The following is a 16,075-nucleotide window of genomic DNA, read 5'->3' as shown; positions in this document are numbered from 1 at the left end:
TGCTTGCAGCAGTGTCGGATTTATCCTGTCTGTAGAGGTCTCCCTGCTCCGCAGAGAAGTGACCGGAGGGCGGGCAGCCAGCGCCTGCCGGGGTGCAGCCGGGCTCTGCCGCACATCAGCGGGCACAGCGGGAAGGCACTGGACGGTTGTGTTCCCGCAGCTTGACGGAGGGATTTACAGTCCTATCTGTAGCGTGTTTGCAGAAACTCACACACATACTTACCCATTTTCATATACCTACGTGTGTCTCTCTTGTCGGCGATTCTTGACCCAATTCTGACCAAATACGAGTTGTTGTACGAAGGCCCGAACGGGCAATTATCTTCTGACACAACAGACAGAGATGGTGACAAGCTCATAGTCATTTAAAAACTCACCCAGGCTTCCCAACAACTAAAACCCATTTTTTGTAGAACTAACCTGGAGAAATTTCTTACCTTTAGCTGTTATCTTTTTTGGTTTACTGCCCCTTTGCAACTCATCTGTACAGCTTATTATTTCAGCAGTCACATACTGTGGGATGTTTTAAATTCCTTATTTACAGGATTTGTCTCTCAGCAAAAGGAAAGTATCCTTTTAAACTTCTTCCTTATTTTCAGCTTCCAACTTGCTAGCAGCTGTTGTTTGTTGGGTTGATGGTGGCAGCCTTTGGAGATGTCTCCCTGGGGATGCACTGACCCTGAATGCTGTCAAGTTGCATTACATCTTCCAGGGTCAAGTGCCTCTCTGCTCCATCTGAAGTGGACAAAAAATGCATGGACCACTTCTTGCTCTCATCACACTGCCAACTCTGGTCCATTTTTTGCTGTCATTGCACTGTCAACTCTTGTTTAATTCACTCTCTGGCAAGTTCTCTTTCAGCATTACGGATTTCTAACTTTCTCTCACTCCCAGACTTATATTATTTTTCCTCAGTTGTTTCACTCTGATTTTCCTAAACCAAATCTCATTTTATTATCACTCTGTTTCTGTTCTCTCTCAATCTCTTTGTACAGCTGTTCTGCTCACACTCCTCCCAAATCAGCATCCACTGCAGAAGGCATTAACGTGCTTCATGCTCCTCCTGCTAGGCTAGTGATGCAGATCAACCACCACAACAAAGGGCCTCTGAGCAGATATATGTGGTAGGACTGGAAAATTCCCATGATAAATTTGCAAGAACGAGTGCATGGTGGCGAGGGGGGAGCCATTTCCTGGGCCAGCCCCTGCCTGCTCACACCTCTGCAGTACCAAGGGGTTGTAACTGGCTGGCTCTGTCTCACTCTCCCCTGGGACTGGAGAAAAGTTGCTCTTCTGGCCCCAGAAGATGCCCAAGAGCAATACAGGGGCACTGCAGGGTGACTGCCAGAGACAGCAGGTGGCTTTTCATGCCTCAAAGGAGTGATACCATGGCCAGGAAGTAGAGAAGGATCTTTATTAATCTGTGTCTTCACCATGGCATGCAAAAGAAATGGCATGTCTTCATCTCGGTGAAGTTAGCGTGGCTGAGTAAGGAAGGACAGTAATACTGGGGGAGCATGAGCTACCCTTTCAACACTGCAGCTAGCCAAAGCTCTTAAGGAGAACGCAGCAAGGGCTGTTTCTGCAACAGTGGCTAAAGCCATTAAGTGAAAAGCTGAAGAAAAAAATTACCAGTGTATCTCCTAGAAATATCTCTTTGCCACTTCCATTCAGATCAGCACTTACAGATCATACAAAAGCATGTGCACTGCTTTGAAAAAATATTAGCCCTTATGTTATCTAAGTAATAATCCTGCAAATGGCTGTAATGGTGTTTAGAGGACATGGAGAATGACTTCTGCTATTCATGGCTGAATGTATTTAATAATACTTTGCTTAAGAGTATAATGATGCCCTTATTTACAGGTCTCTACTGTAGAGGTCTTTGAAGGGCAGTTTTGTATAGCAAGAATTATTTAAAAGGCAATTTATCTTTGGTGCTGGCTGTGTTGGCTAACCAAACAGAAAATGCACAGCCATGGTTCCCAATGAGAAGTGGCCAAGGGGAAAGACTACTACTCACCAAGTGACACAGGGTGAAGGAACAAAGCACAGGTAGTAAAATGAAGGAGGGGAAAAGAAAGGTCCATCAAGCTTGTCTCCCGTGCCCCCGCCACCCCCTTTAAGGTGCCAGCCAAAGTGCTCACAGCAGGTACCAAGTGCCTGAAGGCTCCTGTTTTCTCTGATGATCTCATTCCTGAGATCTCTTCAGGGATCATGCATGGGGTGGGTGCGTGGGTGTGAAGAAACATGCTTATCTTTTTCTTTTAGCAGGAAAAGCTGAAAGTGCATATCATTAAGGAAGCAGAACACCTACAACAGAGGTTTTGAGGCACTGAATTCATTAATCACCTATAATAAAGAACTGTCTGATATATTGACCAATGTATGTATACAGCCGTAAGGCAGTACTACTTCCAGCATGATTTACTCATGTGCTTTGTTCCCATTGCCTAAAATCCTGGCAGGAAAACAGACGTGCCATTTTACAAACAACTTTAAGAAGTTGTTACAATCATCTTTGAAAAAAAATAAAAATGGTTATAGTATTTCCTGCATAGTATCTTATACAGAGGTTCCCAAATATTCTTGCAGGTAGCATGCAAGTTCTGCAGCTCCTTAACAGCACTGTGCTGTCTACTGGTACTTGTTGGAAAGAGATGAGGTACTGGTATGTTGGATGATGTTATACCAACCAAACAGAAAGTGGAGCAACTGATGGAAAAAGACAGCAACCAGGTAGCTCGGCTCTAACCAGGCACTTCTGTTCAGCGTATGCATGCAGAGACACAACAGCCAAAGTGAAGTGAAACAGGCGGGAATTTTTTAATTGACTTCCCTAGGCATTGCATTAGGCTGTGAGTAGTGAAGGCTAATACTTTCACAGTTCCCAAGTGAAATAGGAAACAAACCTGAACCTGGGTACCCCTTTCCTCTAATCTCATTGTGGCCATTTCTAAGAGTGTTTAATGCAAAATTCTCCTTGCATGTTTTCCAGCGTGGCTTCTTGACCTCCTACCTCTGTCCCTTGGCTCATGTCAGGCTCTCAGAGGCAGGCCTAAGCATCCCCATGTGAACTGAACATCTGAAAGCCTCTCCTTTTAGCAAGGAAATGCCCGTAGTTAAGCTTTTGTTCGATGGACCTGGATGCAGGCACAAGAGCAGGAAGGGATGAAGTTTGCAGACCCACATGCAGACACAGAGCCCAGTGAAGAGGGCTACTTGCAGCTGCACTAAGAGCACGAACACTGTTTCAGCCAGCTCTACTGCTGCCTTTCAAAGGCAGGAGCATGTCTGTAGCCTTTGGGCTGCTTCCATCCCAGCAAACAGAGCCAGTCCTGTGTGTCGGGGATTGACGCCAAGCCTTGCATTATTCACACCACGGCTGAACTGGACCCAGAGCAGCCAGACTTCTCAGCCAAAAGTATGAGACACCAGGAGAAACAGACACAAAAGCTATTTCTAGAATAACTTGAGTTCTTCCAGCTGTATCAAGAAGATAAAAACCTCTGAAAGTACATCTTTCAAAAATGCCTTCTTCGGTCATTGCATTTAGATCAATATTTTGTTGGCTGATTTCCGTCATTTTAAGACTTGGTACCAGTAACCCTCATCTCTTATCTATTAGGGTGATTATAAGTGGCAGCTTCACTTAATGTATGACAGTATAAGTGGAAAAAGACAGTGATGTATTTTACAGTCTTGGAAAAGTGCCAGAGCTTTTATATATTCACTGACAGTTGGAGTTCAAAGGTGATGACAACATCATGCTTGGATATACTGAGAGTCAATCATCATCTGATCTGAACTGAAAAAGAAATGCTGGGGAGAGTGCGTAGAGGAGCTCAGTTCAGAGCTGGTATGCATGGTAAACCCCTTAATCCCAGCACCTGTGATAAATGCTATCCAGCATTAGCAGGTGGAATTAAACTTGGCTTGCAGAGGGCATCAGTGGATACAAACGCCTTTGGGAACCTTTTAACTATTTCCCAGGGAAGGGCCTGATTTCCACAGTGTTAACTGCTTCAGGTTTCAACCTCTTGGAGACAGGAGGGTCATCCAAGACAACAAAATGTTAAGGGAAGTAATTATTCTTTCTTCTCTCCCCCCCCCCCTTTTTTTTTTTTTAACTACTCAATCCATTAAGTCTCCCCTAAGAGGATTTTAGGCCAGAAATTACATTCACTGACCTCAGTAAAATAGCCACTTTATTCTGTATTTTTCACCTATATCCACTAATACATCCAAAGTTTTGGTGGCTTTTGGCAATCTTCCTGACATGGCATACCACAACGGCCTACTTCACCATACAGCTAAAACTGGGGGCACTTTGCTTTGCAAGGCATTTTATCCCAAGACAATGAGCTTTTGGGAAGAAACTGAACATTGCACAGAAATGCTGAGTCCACAGGTTCACCTAACATTTTCTAGAGCTCTAGGAGGCCAATTCTGCATCAACCCTTTTGCTTACCAGGAAAACGGCACCTAAATAAATCCAGGAAGTCTGAGTTGCATAACCTGACTCTTGCATGCTGTTGGAAGGGTCAGATTCCTCCCCAGACTTCTGCTGGTCAAGGCCATTAGAAAGCAATGCAATCACTTAGAAAGTTTTAACCCCTCATGTGTTGGTTTCTGATATACCAATTCTCTACGGGGGGGTGGGGGAGAAAAAAAAGAAGGAACATCTATTTCCACATTCCTTTTCTTCCGCTTTTTTTCCAGGTTAAAAAAATGTATTAAAGTACATTTGGTGACTCTCCCTGTGTCGTTAATCACTTAAATCACTGGACCAGTTTTTTTAAACCTTCTATGATAGTTGCGCCCAGGACTCCCATTGATTTGTGGAGGGAGAGACAGGGACCTGTGCCAACCCAGAAAGTAACAGTCATGGCCCTCTGCTCTGAAAAGCTAAATTCACAGGCATTTCAAAATTTTTTTTTTAGCCTCAGGCTACAGTATGTACAAACATGCGTGTGTGCAAATGAAGCACAGTAGCAAGGTAGTAGTGCAGCAACAAAGATCATTGTTTAAAAAGCTATTTTTGGGGCAAAGATTTATTGGACGTGTTACTAATTAAGATATCTCCTACAGCAATACAGTGGCACTACTGAAGAGGACATCACCAGACGTCCCAGCATACTCTTTAACAAAGTCAGACTTTGGAGCATAATCGACGGGCTTAAAATTGCTGTCATAGAATCATAGAGTATCTCAAGTTGGAAGGGACCCATAAGGATCATCAAGTACAACTCCCTGCTACTCACAGGACTACCTAAAACCACTGGCATGAGATATAAGCCAGAGTTCAAGGTATGATTGATTACTAACTTCCTTAAGAAAGCACAACTAGACCATTTTTGGTCAAACCAGTGCTAAATAAAAATTATATTCTTGGTAAAACTGAAAGCAGAAAGCTGTCCCTGGTCCAAATTCTGTCCTGGCAATATAACGTCTCTCCACTAGACAATAATTTAATCCATTAGATACAGGCAAGCATGTATAAGTAAGTGAACTGGATTTTCTGTAAAATTAGAACAAGTTCTGGAGAGAGATTAAAGCAGTCATCCTTTTTCTCCACTTCATCAGCTTGATTTGTTTAACTCCAGCAGCCTGTGTGTTTTAAACTCGTAAAGACAAGAACAGATTATCCTGACCTTGCTTTCCAGCTGTTCAAACTGTGGCAAGAGGTGGCTCATCCACAGATCTGAAAATGAAACAAAAGCCACTCTTGCCATGCCCAAGGTGGGGAGATCCAACTTGCACTAATTTTGCTGAATGAGAAACCCACCTGGCTCCTAAGTGAACCAGGAATTTATTGGGAAGCCTGTGCTGGTGTCATGCACTGCGTGTGACCAAGTCTCAGGTCACCGGGTGGACGCACGTGTAGGGCACAGCTCAGCTCCGTGCCACGCAGGACAGCCTGCACCCATGCTCTCTGAGCGCAGCTGGCAAAGCGAGGGGCATTTTTTTCTGTTTAATTTTTTACAGCTGCTGCTGCTGTTTGCTGCCAGTCTGGTGTCAGAGGGACAACCTTATTTCCACAGTGATTTGGCAAGTTGGTGACCTACCTCTTTAACTAGCAGGTAGGACCCAGGTGAGACAGCATCCACACAAAATCAGATGCTAAGTGAAGACGGAGAAGAAAAGTTGGCCAGAGGTGTGCAATAGTAAAAACTGACCGACCTCAAGGGGCGGGGGGGGCTCATTTGTTAAGACATGTGCCCCCCAGCAGAGAGACTTCACCTGCCCTTTGCCCAGGGGACACTCCCTCGCACTGGGGTACCGGCCTGGCACTGGTATCACACAGTACCTGTAGAGCTGGACCAAAGCAACTCTGACAGAGCTCACAGAAATTTCATGCAGTCCAAGCCACCAAGTCCATGTAGGCCAAGTGGGATGAAGATGGCTTCAGTGGATCCCTATTGCAAAGGGACTATGTAGGAAAAGCTGTTTGATAAGGACTTAGGGAGGGAAGGAGGAAAGACACAGAGGAACAGAAGTGTATAGGTCCCTTGAAGGAAGGCACTGAAGTGTTTCTCTTGTCTCATCAGGTAGGTCTGAACTGACAAGGATACAGAGGCACTAGCTTAGGAGTTGCTCCAATGCCATCTAAAAAGCATCCCCTTCACCAAGCTGCCAGGATTGTTTGGAAGAGAAAAGCTCAAAGGCTTTTATTCAGTTGGTAACTACTTTGCAGAGAGCTAGGTCAAACTGCTTGAACACCATCCTTCAGCGTGTCCCCATGATGCTGCACGTGGCCGAGAGAGAGGCCACTTCTCTCCCAAACAGCAAAGGTTTCAACCTCCGCAACAAGCACAAGACCAGCAAAGACAGATCATCTTGGGCAAAGCTTTTTACTCTGCCAGCCAGCAGGAAAAAGCTAGTTCGGGCACTGATGCTGTTCACATCAGCAACCCCCAAGGGTTGAGCTATCCAGTCCTCCCTGCCTTGACTTACCAATCTATCCTGCTTTACCTCTGCAGTTGTAATTTGCAGCATATCTGGATGATGACAAATCACACGTAAAACAGGAGAGGAGTAAAACAGCATAATGAAATTTTATTCTGAAAATATGGCAAGAGTCTAAGGCACTTCAAACATTTCAATACACATGACTAAAGTGAATGTGACAAGGTAATAGCATTCCATAAATATGCACTGAGAACTACGCTCAATTCCACTCAAGGGGAATATACAGCTGGTACCTCTAATTTTACTCTCCAATAAACATGTATGGAGCTTATAGACTGACACAGTTAATAAAAATATGGTAACAGGACATGTAATTCTTCATGTAGTTTTTAATTATTAAGGAATATAAAATGTTGAAAATACTGTGCGAGTTAATTTTATAGATACTAGTATCTTTCATATAAAAAGTTATACATTATCCCCAATTAGCAACAACTTATTTAGTGAACTTCAGACCTGACGAGAGGCTCTATCCCCAATACCTACCCACTCACCCACCAGCTCAAGATCCACGGAGCTGACTATATAAGCAACTGCAACTTCTGAATTTCAAAGTAATTAAAAACATCAAAATCATGTTGGAATGAAATTTATGAAAAGGTTACTGTGATGAAGTCTAGGCACAGTAAATATGTTTTACAATGATTAAAAACAAGCCACTGGGACACCCCTCCATGGATAGCTTTAGAAGTCTTAGGCTGCACATAACATAGGAAAGGATAATCTATAGCAAAGAAAAACAGGATGTATGCCAGTGTACGGAAAGACGAGCAGGTGAGCAAAAGAACAGTTCTGGCTAAGGTTCTCAGCTGAGCACTACTTAACTATATGCTTGCTTCAAGTGTACAGTTTTCTATCTCTAGCACTAGATCTCTGCTTTCACTTTGCTGGTGAGTTCAGGCACAAGACAATTACATTCAGTATCTGTCTCAGTAAAACAGTAACATTTAGCAGCTTAAAGATGGCATAGAGATTTTTACAGATATTCATGCACTACTACTCAAATGTGGCTCTGTGGGTGGGACCAGGAGATGTCTTTCTGCCAAGCCTAGGAGTGCCCTAGAAAAGAGGAAAGAACAATTAATCAAAGGAAAATTATTCCAGCCAGCAGAATGAGAACACAGCGTTCACAAGCACTCTGTTCAATCCCTTGCCTTTAATTGCACAGATTAATCTTTCCTTTTTCTTTCACTTTAGGAAGAACAGTGCCAGCTATCATACAGCCTACTAACTGAGAGTGCATGTTGTTTAGACAGTGAAACATTTAGCAGCAGTTTATCAGGAGGGTGAGTCAGGGCTTGGAGAGCAGGTGAGTATTTGCCAGAACACCTAGGATAGCTGTAACTCCAGAAAACAGCTGTGTTTTGGTGACCAGGTCAACAGTTAGCATTACTATGATGCAACAGCACCTCTGCACGCTAGCCAGAGTCAGTGAATCTTGCTAGTGTGCTATCTTCACCCCCAGATAAACGGAGGAAGAGGTATCCTTCAGCCAGGGTTCAGCCTTCTGCAGACAACTTATATTAAATAATTTCGCTTACCAGCATAAAAATTAACCTGTGAATAAAACTTAAAATTCATGTGCTGTACGGCCATACAGCTGCTGGGGGGGCGGGGGGTGTGTGTGGTGGTGGTGGTGTCATTTTTTGTTTATGTTTTACTATTACGTTCAGGAGCAGCAAGTTAAAACGTAAACTGCAGGAGGTTGTGTACTAACCGGTGACTGGGTTTTGGAAAAGTTGACATGGGCATAAAGGAGAACCGCTATGTCCTTATGTCCAGCTTCCAGGGCTATTGAAAGTGCCGTGCTGCCATCCTGAGAGGAGAAAGGAAGAAATAAGAGAATTAGTGCTTCTGTGCGTTAACAGACCTCTTAAAAGCCCCATCAGCCTACTGAGAAGTGAAGTTATGAAGTGGAGGCCCCACTGCTCAGACACACAGTTGGGTTAATTTAGAGTCTTGTTTATTTTCTTTTATTATAATTAAGTGACAATAAGCCTTGCACTGCTGTTTTATGAGGCAGTCCAATTGTCAGAGGCCTCATAATTTCTCTCAATGAGGAGTCTCGATTATTGCTGAGGAAGAATGAGCACGCCATTATCACAATAATGTTACATGTAGTGCTGTGTAAGACCAGTGATTTCAGAAGATTGGTCTGTCCGAGAGAAACTACAATGTCAGTGAGGAGTGGAAGAGAAGATAAGGGAGGGATAAATGCTAATCAAATATCACTATAATTGCTGTGCTATAATGATAATTGTTGTGTTATAGCTCCTGTTAACACTAAGAGCGGTTGCATTCGTAATTCCAAATGCTCCTTGACGGAAGTCTAACCACAAACAAATGGACTTTCCTGGTCAAATACTGTCACCTCCGTTTCTCAGAAGATACTGCTTTCATAAACCATAGTTGTTGAGGCTGCTAGAAGCAAAGACTGCTTTTGCCTAAAGGGTAATATATTGACTGGCTGGTTTCCCTTTAGACCATGTTTGGTCCAGGAAGAAGCAGATGTCAGACAACCTGCGATGTGAACCTCTGAGCTGTCAGAGGGGCACAGCTGTATGAAGCTGCCACATCCCCAGCTCTCCCTTCCTTGCTTCTGTCCCTTCCTGAAACTGGTGCATCACATGGCTACAACCCCCTGCTCTACAACGGGGTTTAAATTACAAGGCAGGCAGCTGCAACCTCGGCACAAATCTCAGTGGCTTGCTGGTCCGCTGCCTGGCTTTTGGCTCTTGTGCACAGAATTTTCCACAATAATGCCAGTATTTGATATGTCCTCTCATAGGGATCGCCTCTTACGTTGGCTCTCTGAATGGAGCATGTCTTCCAGCCACTGCCGTAGCACTGGTGTTAGAGAGGTCGGCACCAGTTTAAGGAAACTGTAAACCCTTTTTCCAGCATGGGACATGCTGGGCAGCATCCAAGTGGGTAAGTCTTCTTACGAGACTACAGGGAGCAATTATACATAAATCTAATTGTCCTGAGCAGACAGGGAGCTAGAAGAGCTATCCACGACAGTGCAATATAAGGCACTACAAATGCAAAACAAATACTCCACAGTCAACACCAGGAAAAGCCAAGTTCTTAAAGAGAGATGCTGTATCACTGTCAGAGTAGCACACATCAGTAGGATGAAGGTCAGCTCACTACTGATCATGCTGACTGGAAAAGCGTCACTGTCACATTCAAAACAGCTAGGGGAACACTAAAAATCTCAGAATCTCTCAGCACAGACAAACCCGTTATAAAATGGAAAAGCAGCAGACAAGCTGTGCTTGGGAAACAGTATCAAACTGCCTACAGGAATAGTTAAGTGTCATGTCCCCATAAAGACTTCAATTATTGACTTGGTGATTAATGGTCCTAACAGCATCTAGGCTGCAGTAACCTAGATTGCCCCCAAAAGGGTTTGTTACACTGAGGCCTTCTTACATTTTCCCCTCAGGCCAGCTGTTACACACTGCTGGCACCACGGGGCAACTGAGCTGGCTCCTGCAGCAGGTGAGTGAACGAACAGAAATGATGTCTCTGCCTTTCTGCAACAGCTTCGACAAATAACCACCCACTGCCCTCCCAGATCCCAAGCCCAGGCTCCATTTCAGTGCTCTGTGGGTGAAAGCAATAGGAAGAATGGAAATGTACCCAAGAAGTCATGTTGTTAACGAGAACACACTACTGTCAAGAAACCAGCTAAGTCAGTATTTGCAAGCTTGAGAAGTCTACAGATCAAATTGCCTGCTGACAGTGTAGGCTGCAATGATCCTTGCAAACAAGAAATAGGCAAGTGTCTCATTGAAGTCACAGCCTGCATGTGTTTATTGTCAGGACAATGTAGCTTCATGACTGAGACCAAACCTGTATTCTCAAAAGTCATGGCGTAGATACTGCATGAACATCGTGTGAAGAGAACTGCAGGGCTGATGTTTGCCACAGACACAGAGATCAACACAGCAAGGCTGTTAAGTCACCGGATAAGGTCCTAACTGAAAACTGGAAAACTCCTGGAAAAGGGGGAAGGAATGTGAGAAGGGAAGATCTTTTACCATAAGCTAGCAAATGGTTTATCTCTTCTGGCCACTGCACACGTACAGCTAACCACAAAAATAGCTGCTGCGTAGGTCTGTTAGCAAAGCAGAGATACTAGCCAAATAATCACAGCACTTGCTACCACTAAGCAGGGGATTCATGCACGTGGTACTTCAGTGCTGTGAGTAAGAGATTCACGTAAGTAGATTTCAGCAGCTCTCCACTGCATCAAAAAAACTGAATTAGAAAAACACGCCAGAGTGGAGAAGCTATCTGATGAAGCACTATCTGGAAAGGCAACTCACATTGTCCTCCAGAGTGCCATTACACCCAGGCTGAGCCAGCAGAAGTTTGACAATCTCTACATGTCCATGTTCACTAGCACACATCAGAGCTGTCGAGCCCTCGTCGTCCTGGATATTGACGTCTGCACCACAGGCCAGTAAAGCTTTAACCATGTCTATCCGCCCATGACTCACAGCTAGCATCAGTGCGGTCTGACCAGCCTGCGTGGAAAGAAGAGGAAAACCTAAATCACCACAAAGACCAGCAGTGACAAAGCATGCACACTTATTTGTTTGGCACTGTGCTTCTTCTGAGGGGAAAAAAAGGTTATTTTATACAGCACTCTCAAGGCTCTGCTTGCCATTATTTAAATACCTTTTATGCGTAATATATCCCCCACACATATCACATGGCTGTTTATTAAATTAAAGGAAGGTATCGGATCTATTTCCAGACATCTAGAGTTCCTCGGAAGCAACGAAATGGTGCAAAATTTGGAAATGCCTTCTAAAATTCAGTAATGGTTCTCTCATATAATATTCACTCTTCATTTTTAGAAGAGATCCAGACCTGAGGCTCAACCATTCTTCCATGGCTCCATTTTGTATACAGCAATCAAAAACATATACACAAACATCAAAGACTGCAAAGGGTGAGAGTGAACGAGTGCAAAAGCTGAACCAATGGAGCAGGGATGGGAGCGTGGAAGGAAAGACAAAAAGCCACAGGAGTAGGAACAGTGTCTCATGAACCATTCGACTGACCTGGCTGGCTTTAGCATTCACATCCCCACAGCTGAACAGTTCCTCCACTATCCTCATGTCCTTCTCTGCTTCCACAGCTGCAAGCGCAGCAAGCATGATGGGGGTATAGCCGGCCTTGTTCTGATGATTTACGTTACAGACATCTGCAGAGGGATGAGATAATTTATCTGGAAAGTAGGAACCCAAAAAGCAGCAATTGTACTAGCGAACTGAATAAACTGTTAGTAGAGCAGCCTATAAAAAAGAAAAGGCAGCAATTGCTCTCATAATGGAAGCAATTCAAGGGAAAGTGGAGAAGAAAAAAAATAAACAGGGGTGCTCTTGAGCCTCAGAAAGAAAAGGATTCTCTTCTACTATGCGTGCAACACAAGGGAGACCACAAAGCCATTTTATATGTCATCATTTAGGGCTTTCTTTGTGCATTTTTTTTCTTTTGTAAAAGCAAGTGGTCTGAAATTTGACATGATTGTCAGAGTCACGGGTCCGAACCCCAGGAATACCATCAGGAGAGTCTTTAAGCTCCTCTCCTGAGGGGATCCACACTGCCAAACAAAACAGCCCAGCAACACGGTCAGTGGAAAAGCTGTTTCTCCTCAGCACCAACAGTTTCCTGTAATTGGTGTTACTTTAAAGATCTGCAAGTGCAGTTTGACATGTTTTGGAGCTGCAGAAAAAAACTTTCAATTAAAGACTGTTTCCACCTCTACGGAGTATTTGACTGTGAACAAAAGTACCCTGGGAACACATATAGTCAAGTCCTCTGACTAGTGCCAGCAGCTGACAAGAGTTCTCCTTTTCATTCAAGTCTAACCTCCAGTCTGCCTCTGCTCCTAAAATTCTGCAGAAATCCAGCAGGGCTTATTAGTTTACCAGGCAGCAGGGCTTTCAGTGTGCTTATCGTACTGGAAAGCAAGGACTCAGACTTACATAAACAGTACCTCTAGATTTGGGGTTAAATTGCACCACAGATACCTTAACAAGCAAAAATGTTTCAGGAGATTCTTTAGATTTATTGCCAAAGGCTTTTTTTCCTTTAAGTGAAAAGAACACTGCAGAAGCAATACAAGTGCAGATGTAAGAAAATGCACTTTTTCCCATGTTCCACAGACATCACCTGTGCTACCTGAGAAGAAGTAGCCCAACCTTATTTTCAGAAGCCACTTCTGGGAAGCCACTGAAGCCACAGAACATGACACTCTGCTACATGCATTACTTCATGAGTAATGAATAATTATTGGAAGTGATGCTCTCCTTCCCTGACTAGACTACTTCAGCAGAGGTGTGTTTTCTGAGGTCACATTTCAGCTCCTTTTCTATACGGCTAATGAGCAGAGCTGTTTTCCTATTTGTCCTCTTGGTTACACTGCATGGTGATACAGAGGACTCTCCTGTCTCATCTGCTCTTCCCACCAAACACACAGACACGGAGTTCTTGGACCAAGGATCTGCCTGTGATATAACCACATTGCAAAGGTGACTGTAGCGACCATTTAGACACGGTCCAGAGGGAGACTGTCAAAACCTGAAGGAATTCGCCTGATCGCAAGTATCTTCCAAGTGCTGGCATGTGCAGTGTGCTCCCGTGCACCTGGTACTAGTCATGGTTGTTGGATTTTACAGTTAAAATCCGCTGTCTTCATAGCAATACACCAGCTGCTGTTAACCACAGCAGTCCTGACTTCCAGCAACAGATGAGCATGCTCATGCTACCCCGAGATACCCAGGGAAGCGCAGGGGCAGCTTCCTCCCACCCGGTGCTGCAGAGCCAGCCTGCTGCATTTGACTGTGCTCCTGACATTCCCCGCATTCCCCTGCCGTGACTCACTCTTCCCAACAGGCTGCCTTCAAACAGGACCAGAGATTTCAAAGCGCCGAGGACTTTCCTGCCGAGGAAGTCTTTGCAGCGACAGACATGCTGGGTTATCAAAGCTGAGATTTGTATCACTAATATCCTTGTTTATCTGATGTTACCCATGCGGATTTATGAATATTGCTAGGCTTACACTCCAGCCATGTTGTTGGTCTAGTTAAGCTTCACAACCAACTGTGACAGGTTTTATAACTAGTTTAGAGAAAGAAATGTCAGTCAGGGAGCAAAACTAGGCTTAAACAGGTCGCACCCTGCCTGGGACCAGCTCCAACCTGTGACACCTTCTGGTGTCACCTGTGACACCTTCTGGCTTAGCGCGTGTAGGGAGCAGATGCTCTGGAGTCTCCCCTCTGCCACTACTCTCTCTGCATGTGTGTGGCAAGGGGATCGAGAGAACGAAGCAACAACAAAAGCAACTAAATGAAGCATCACCACGTTGCTCATGGATCAGGGAAATGCTCCTACATGGCAGAATGCCATATTGCTCCAGTTTCTCAGGAGAGCAGTATGGACATGCCAAGGTGGAGGCCAGAAAAAGCTTCTGTACTGCTCTAGTAAGATCAAGCTAGACTAGTTTGAGTGTTTAACATGGACGTTTATACCTGAATGCATCTTCTGCCACCAGCACCCTACCTTTGGCTGAGCAGCAGCTGCACTGCCTCCAGAGAAAACGGCTGGAGGCTGGTGCTGCTGAACTTTGGACTACAGTCCAAGAGTCAGGGATCCACCTATCTGTCCCAAACACTGGTCAACTCTGTATATAATTTACTTGAGTGTTTTTGTAACTTCTTGAAGAGCCCTCACCATCACCTCCAAAGCTAGCACTAGGAACAAGGATTCTAGACTACCCAAGTGAGCCACCATGTAACTGTTAACAGTTAAAACAGCTGCTGGAGGAAGCCCAAACTTGATCTCTTGCTCATCAAGAATTCCACCCGTGAAGACTGCAAAAACCAAAAATAATTAAAAAAAATATGCAAACAAGTCAACCTACTTGCATCCAGAAGAAGCTTTACAATTTCAAAGTTAGAATGTGAGACGCTATAATGCAGAGCCGTGTTTCCGTTTCCATCTGCCATATTGATGATATGCCTGAGGACAGCAGGAGAAATCTCTTCAAAAGCAGTTATGTAGTCTCCAACCATTTCAGGGACAGCCGACTTCTGACTTGAGACACGAAACCACTCGTGCTGGATGGTATTTAAACAAAACCTCTGCCAAAACCAAGACAGAAAAATTTACATATGGGAATCTATTTAAAGGATTTTCCATCCCACAACTCAGCGATGCAGGAGGTCAAGCCTTTTTTAGTCAAATGTGGAAAGAAAGTATTCAGCTCGCAAACAAGATGTATGGACTGAAGCTTCCCCTCTGACTAAACCCCTCTTTAAAGCACAGTTGTTTACCTCCTCTCATTTCACCTGATTTTCAGGAATGGTTCACCTCTGAGGGCAGAGAATTTTAGGATGAGATTACCCCCAGAATTAATGGGTATCAAATACTGGTGAACAGAAGAAAAGACTTGGAGTAACCATTTCCATGAAATACTTAACTAAGTTCATAAATCACTGATGAACCCAAGACTATGAGCAGTGGGAACACACATTTCTCGGGGACTTAAAACAACAGCATGCTAAGTCAATTAGGCCCAATCCCCAGGCATGAATTATCAAATGCACAAAGTCTAGGAGAACCGGCTGGACAGCAGTTCTGCAGGGGAAGAGCTGGGCATTGCCGAGGATCACAAGCTGACCCTAAGTCAACAACATCACACTGTAATGACAAAGGCAAATTCTGTTTTGGGGTGAATAAACATATTTCTAGCTTGCACGGCATGTGATGCAGTCCCTTCTCTCCGCCTAGCACTGTGAAGGCAACAGCTGGACTACCTTGTCTGGTCTGATCATTGAATGACAAGAAAGATTTGGTTGAAATGGTTTCAAAGGTGAGCAGCAAGAACGATTAGAAGTCAAGGAAATCTGACCTATGGGACAGACAGGAAGGACCAGAGATTCTCTGCCGAAAGAACGGCTGGGGAAAGGAACACCGTAACATGTTCACAATGCAAAAGGCTGCTGCAGTGAGAAAAAGAAACAACCTGTTCTTCACCTGCAGGATCGATGGCTGTAGTAGTGAGGGATTTCAGCTGCAATGA

General features: G+C 44.3%; 1 protein-coding gene across 1 annotated transcript in view; it reads right to left on the bottom strand.

Moving 5' to 3' along the window:
* Positions 1-7,068: 7,068 nt before the first annotated feature.
* KANK1 (KN motif and ankyrin repeat domains 1) overlaps positions 7,069-16,075 on the bottom strand; it is a 38,453-nt gene continuing 29,446 nt past the window's right edge. Inside the window, exons 7-11 of the mRNA XM_075527265.1 lie at positions 14,915-15,134; positions 12,051-12,193; positions 11,307-11,507; positions 8,690-8,788; positions 7,069-8,031 (exon numbers count right to left, since the gene is read on the bottom strand). Of these exons, the coding sequence (XP_075383380.1) occupies positions 7,969-8,031; positions 8,690-8,788; positions 11,307-11,507; positions 12,051-12,193; positions 14,915-15,134 (726 nt within the window). The 3' untranslated portion in view covers positions 7,069-7,968. The remainder of the gene's footprint in view (positions 8,032-8,689; positions 8,789-11,306; positions 11,508-12,050; positions 12,194-14,914; positions 15,135-16,075) is intronic.

This window comes from Mycteria americana, chromosome Z (assembly GCF_035582795.1).
Source record: "Mycteria americana isolate JAX WOST 10 ecotype Jacksonville Zoo and Gardens chromosome Z, USCA_MyAme_1.0, whole genome shotgun sequence".
Classification (NCBI taxonomy): domain Eukaryota; kingdom Metazoa; phylum Chordata; class Aves; order Ciconiiformes; family Ciconiidae; genus Mycteria; species Mycteria americana.
Note: the sequence above shows the minus strand (reverse complement) of the source record. Positions and strands in the feature narration are given on the sequence as shown.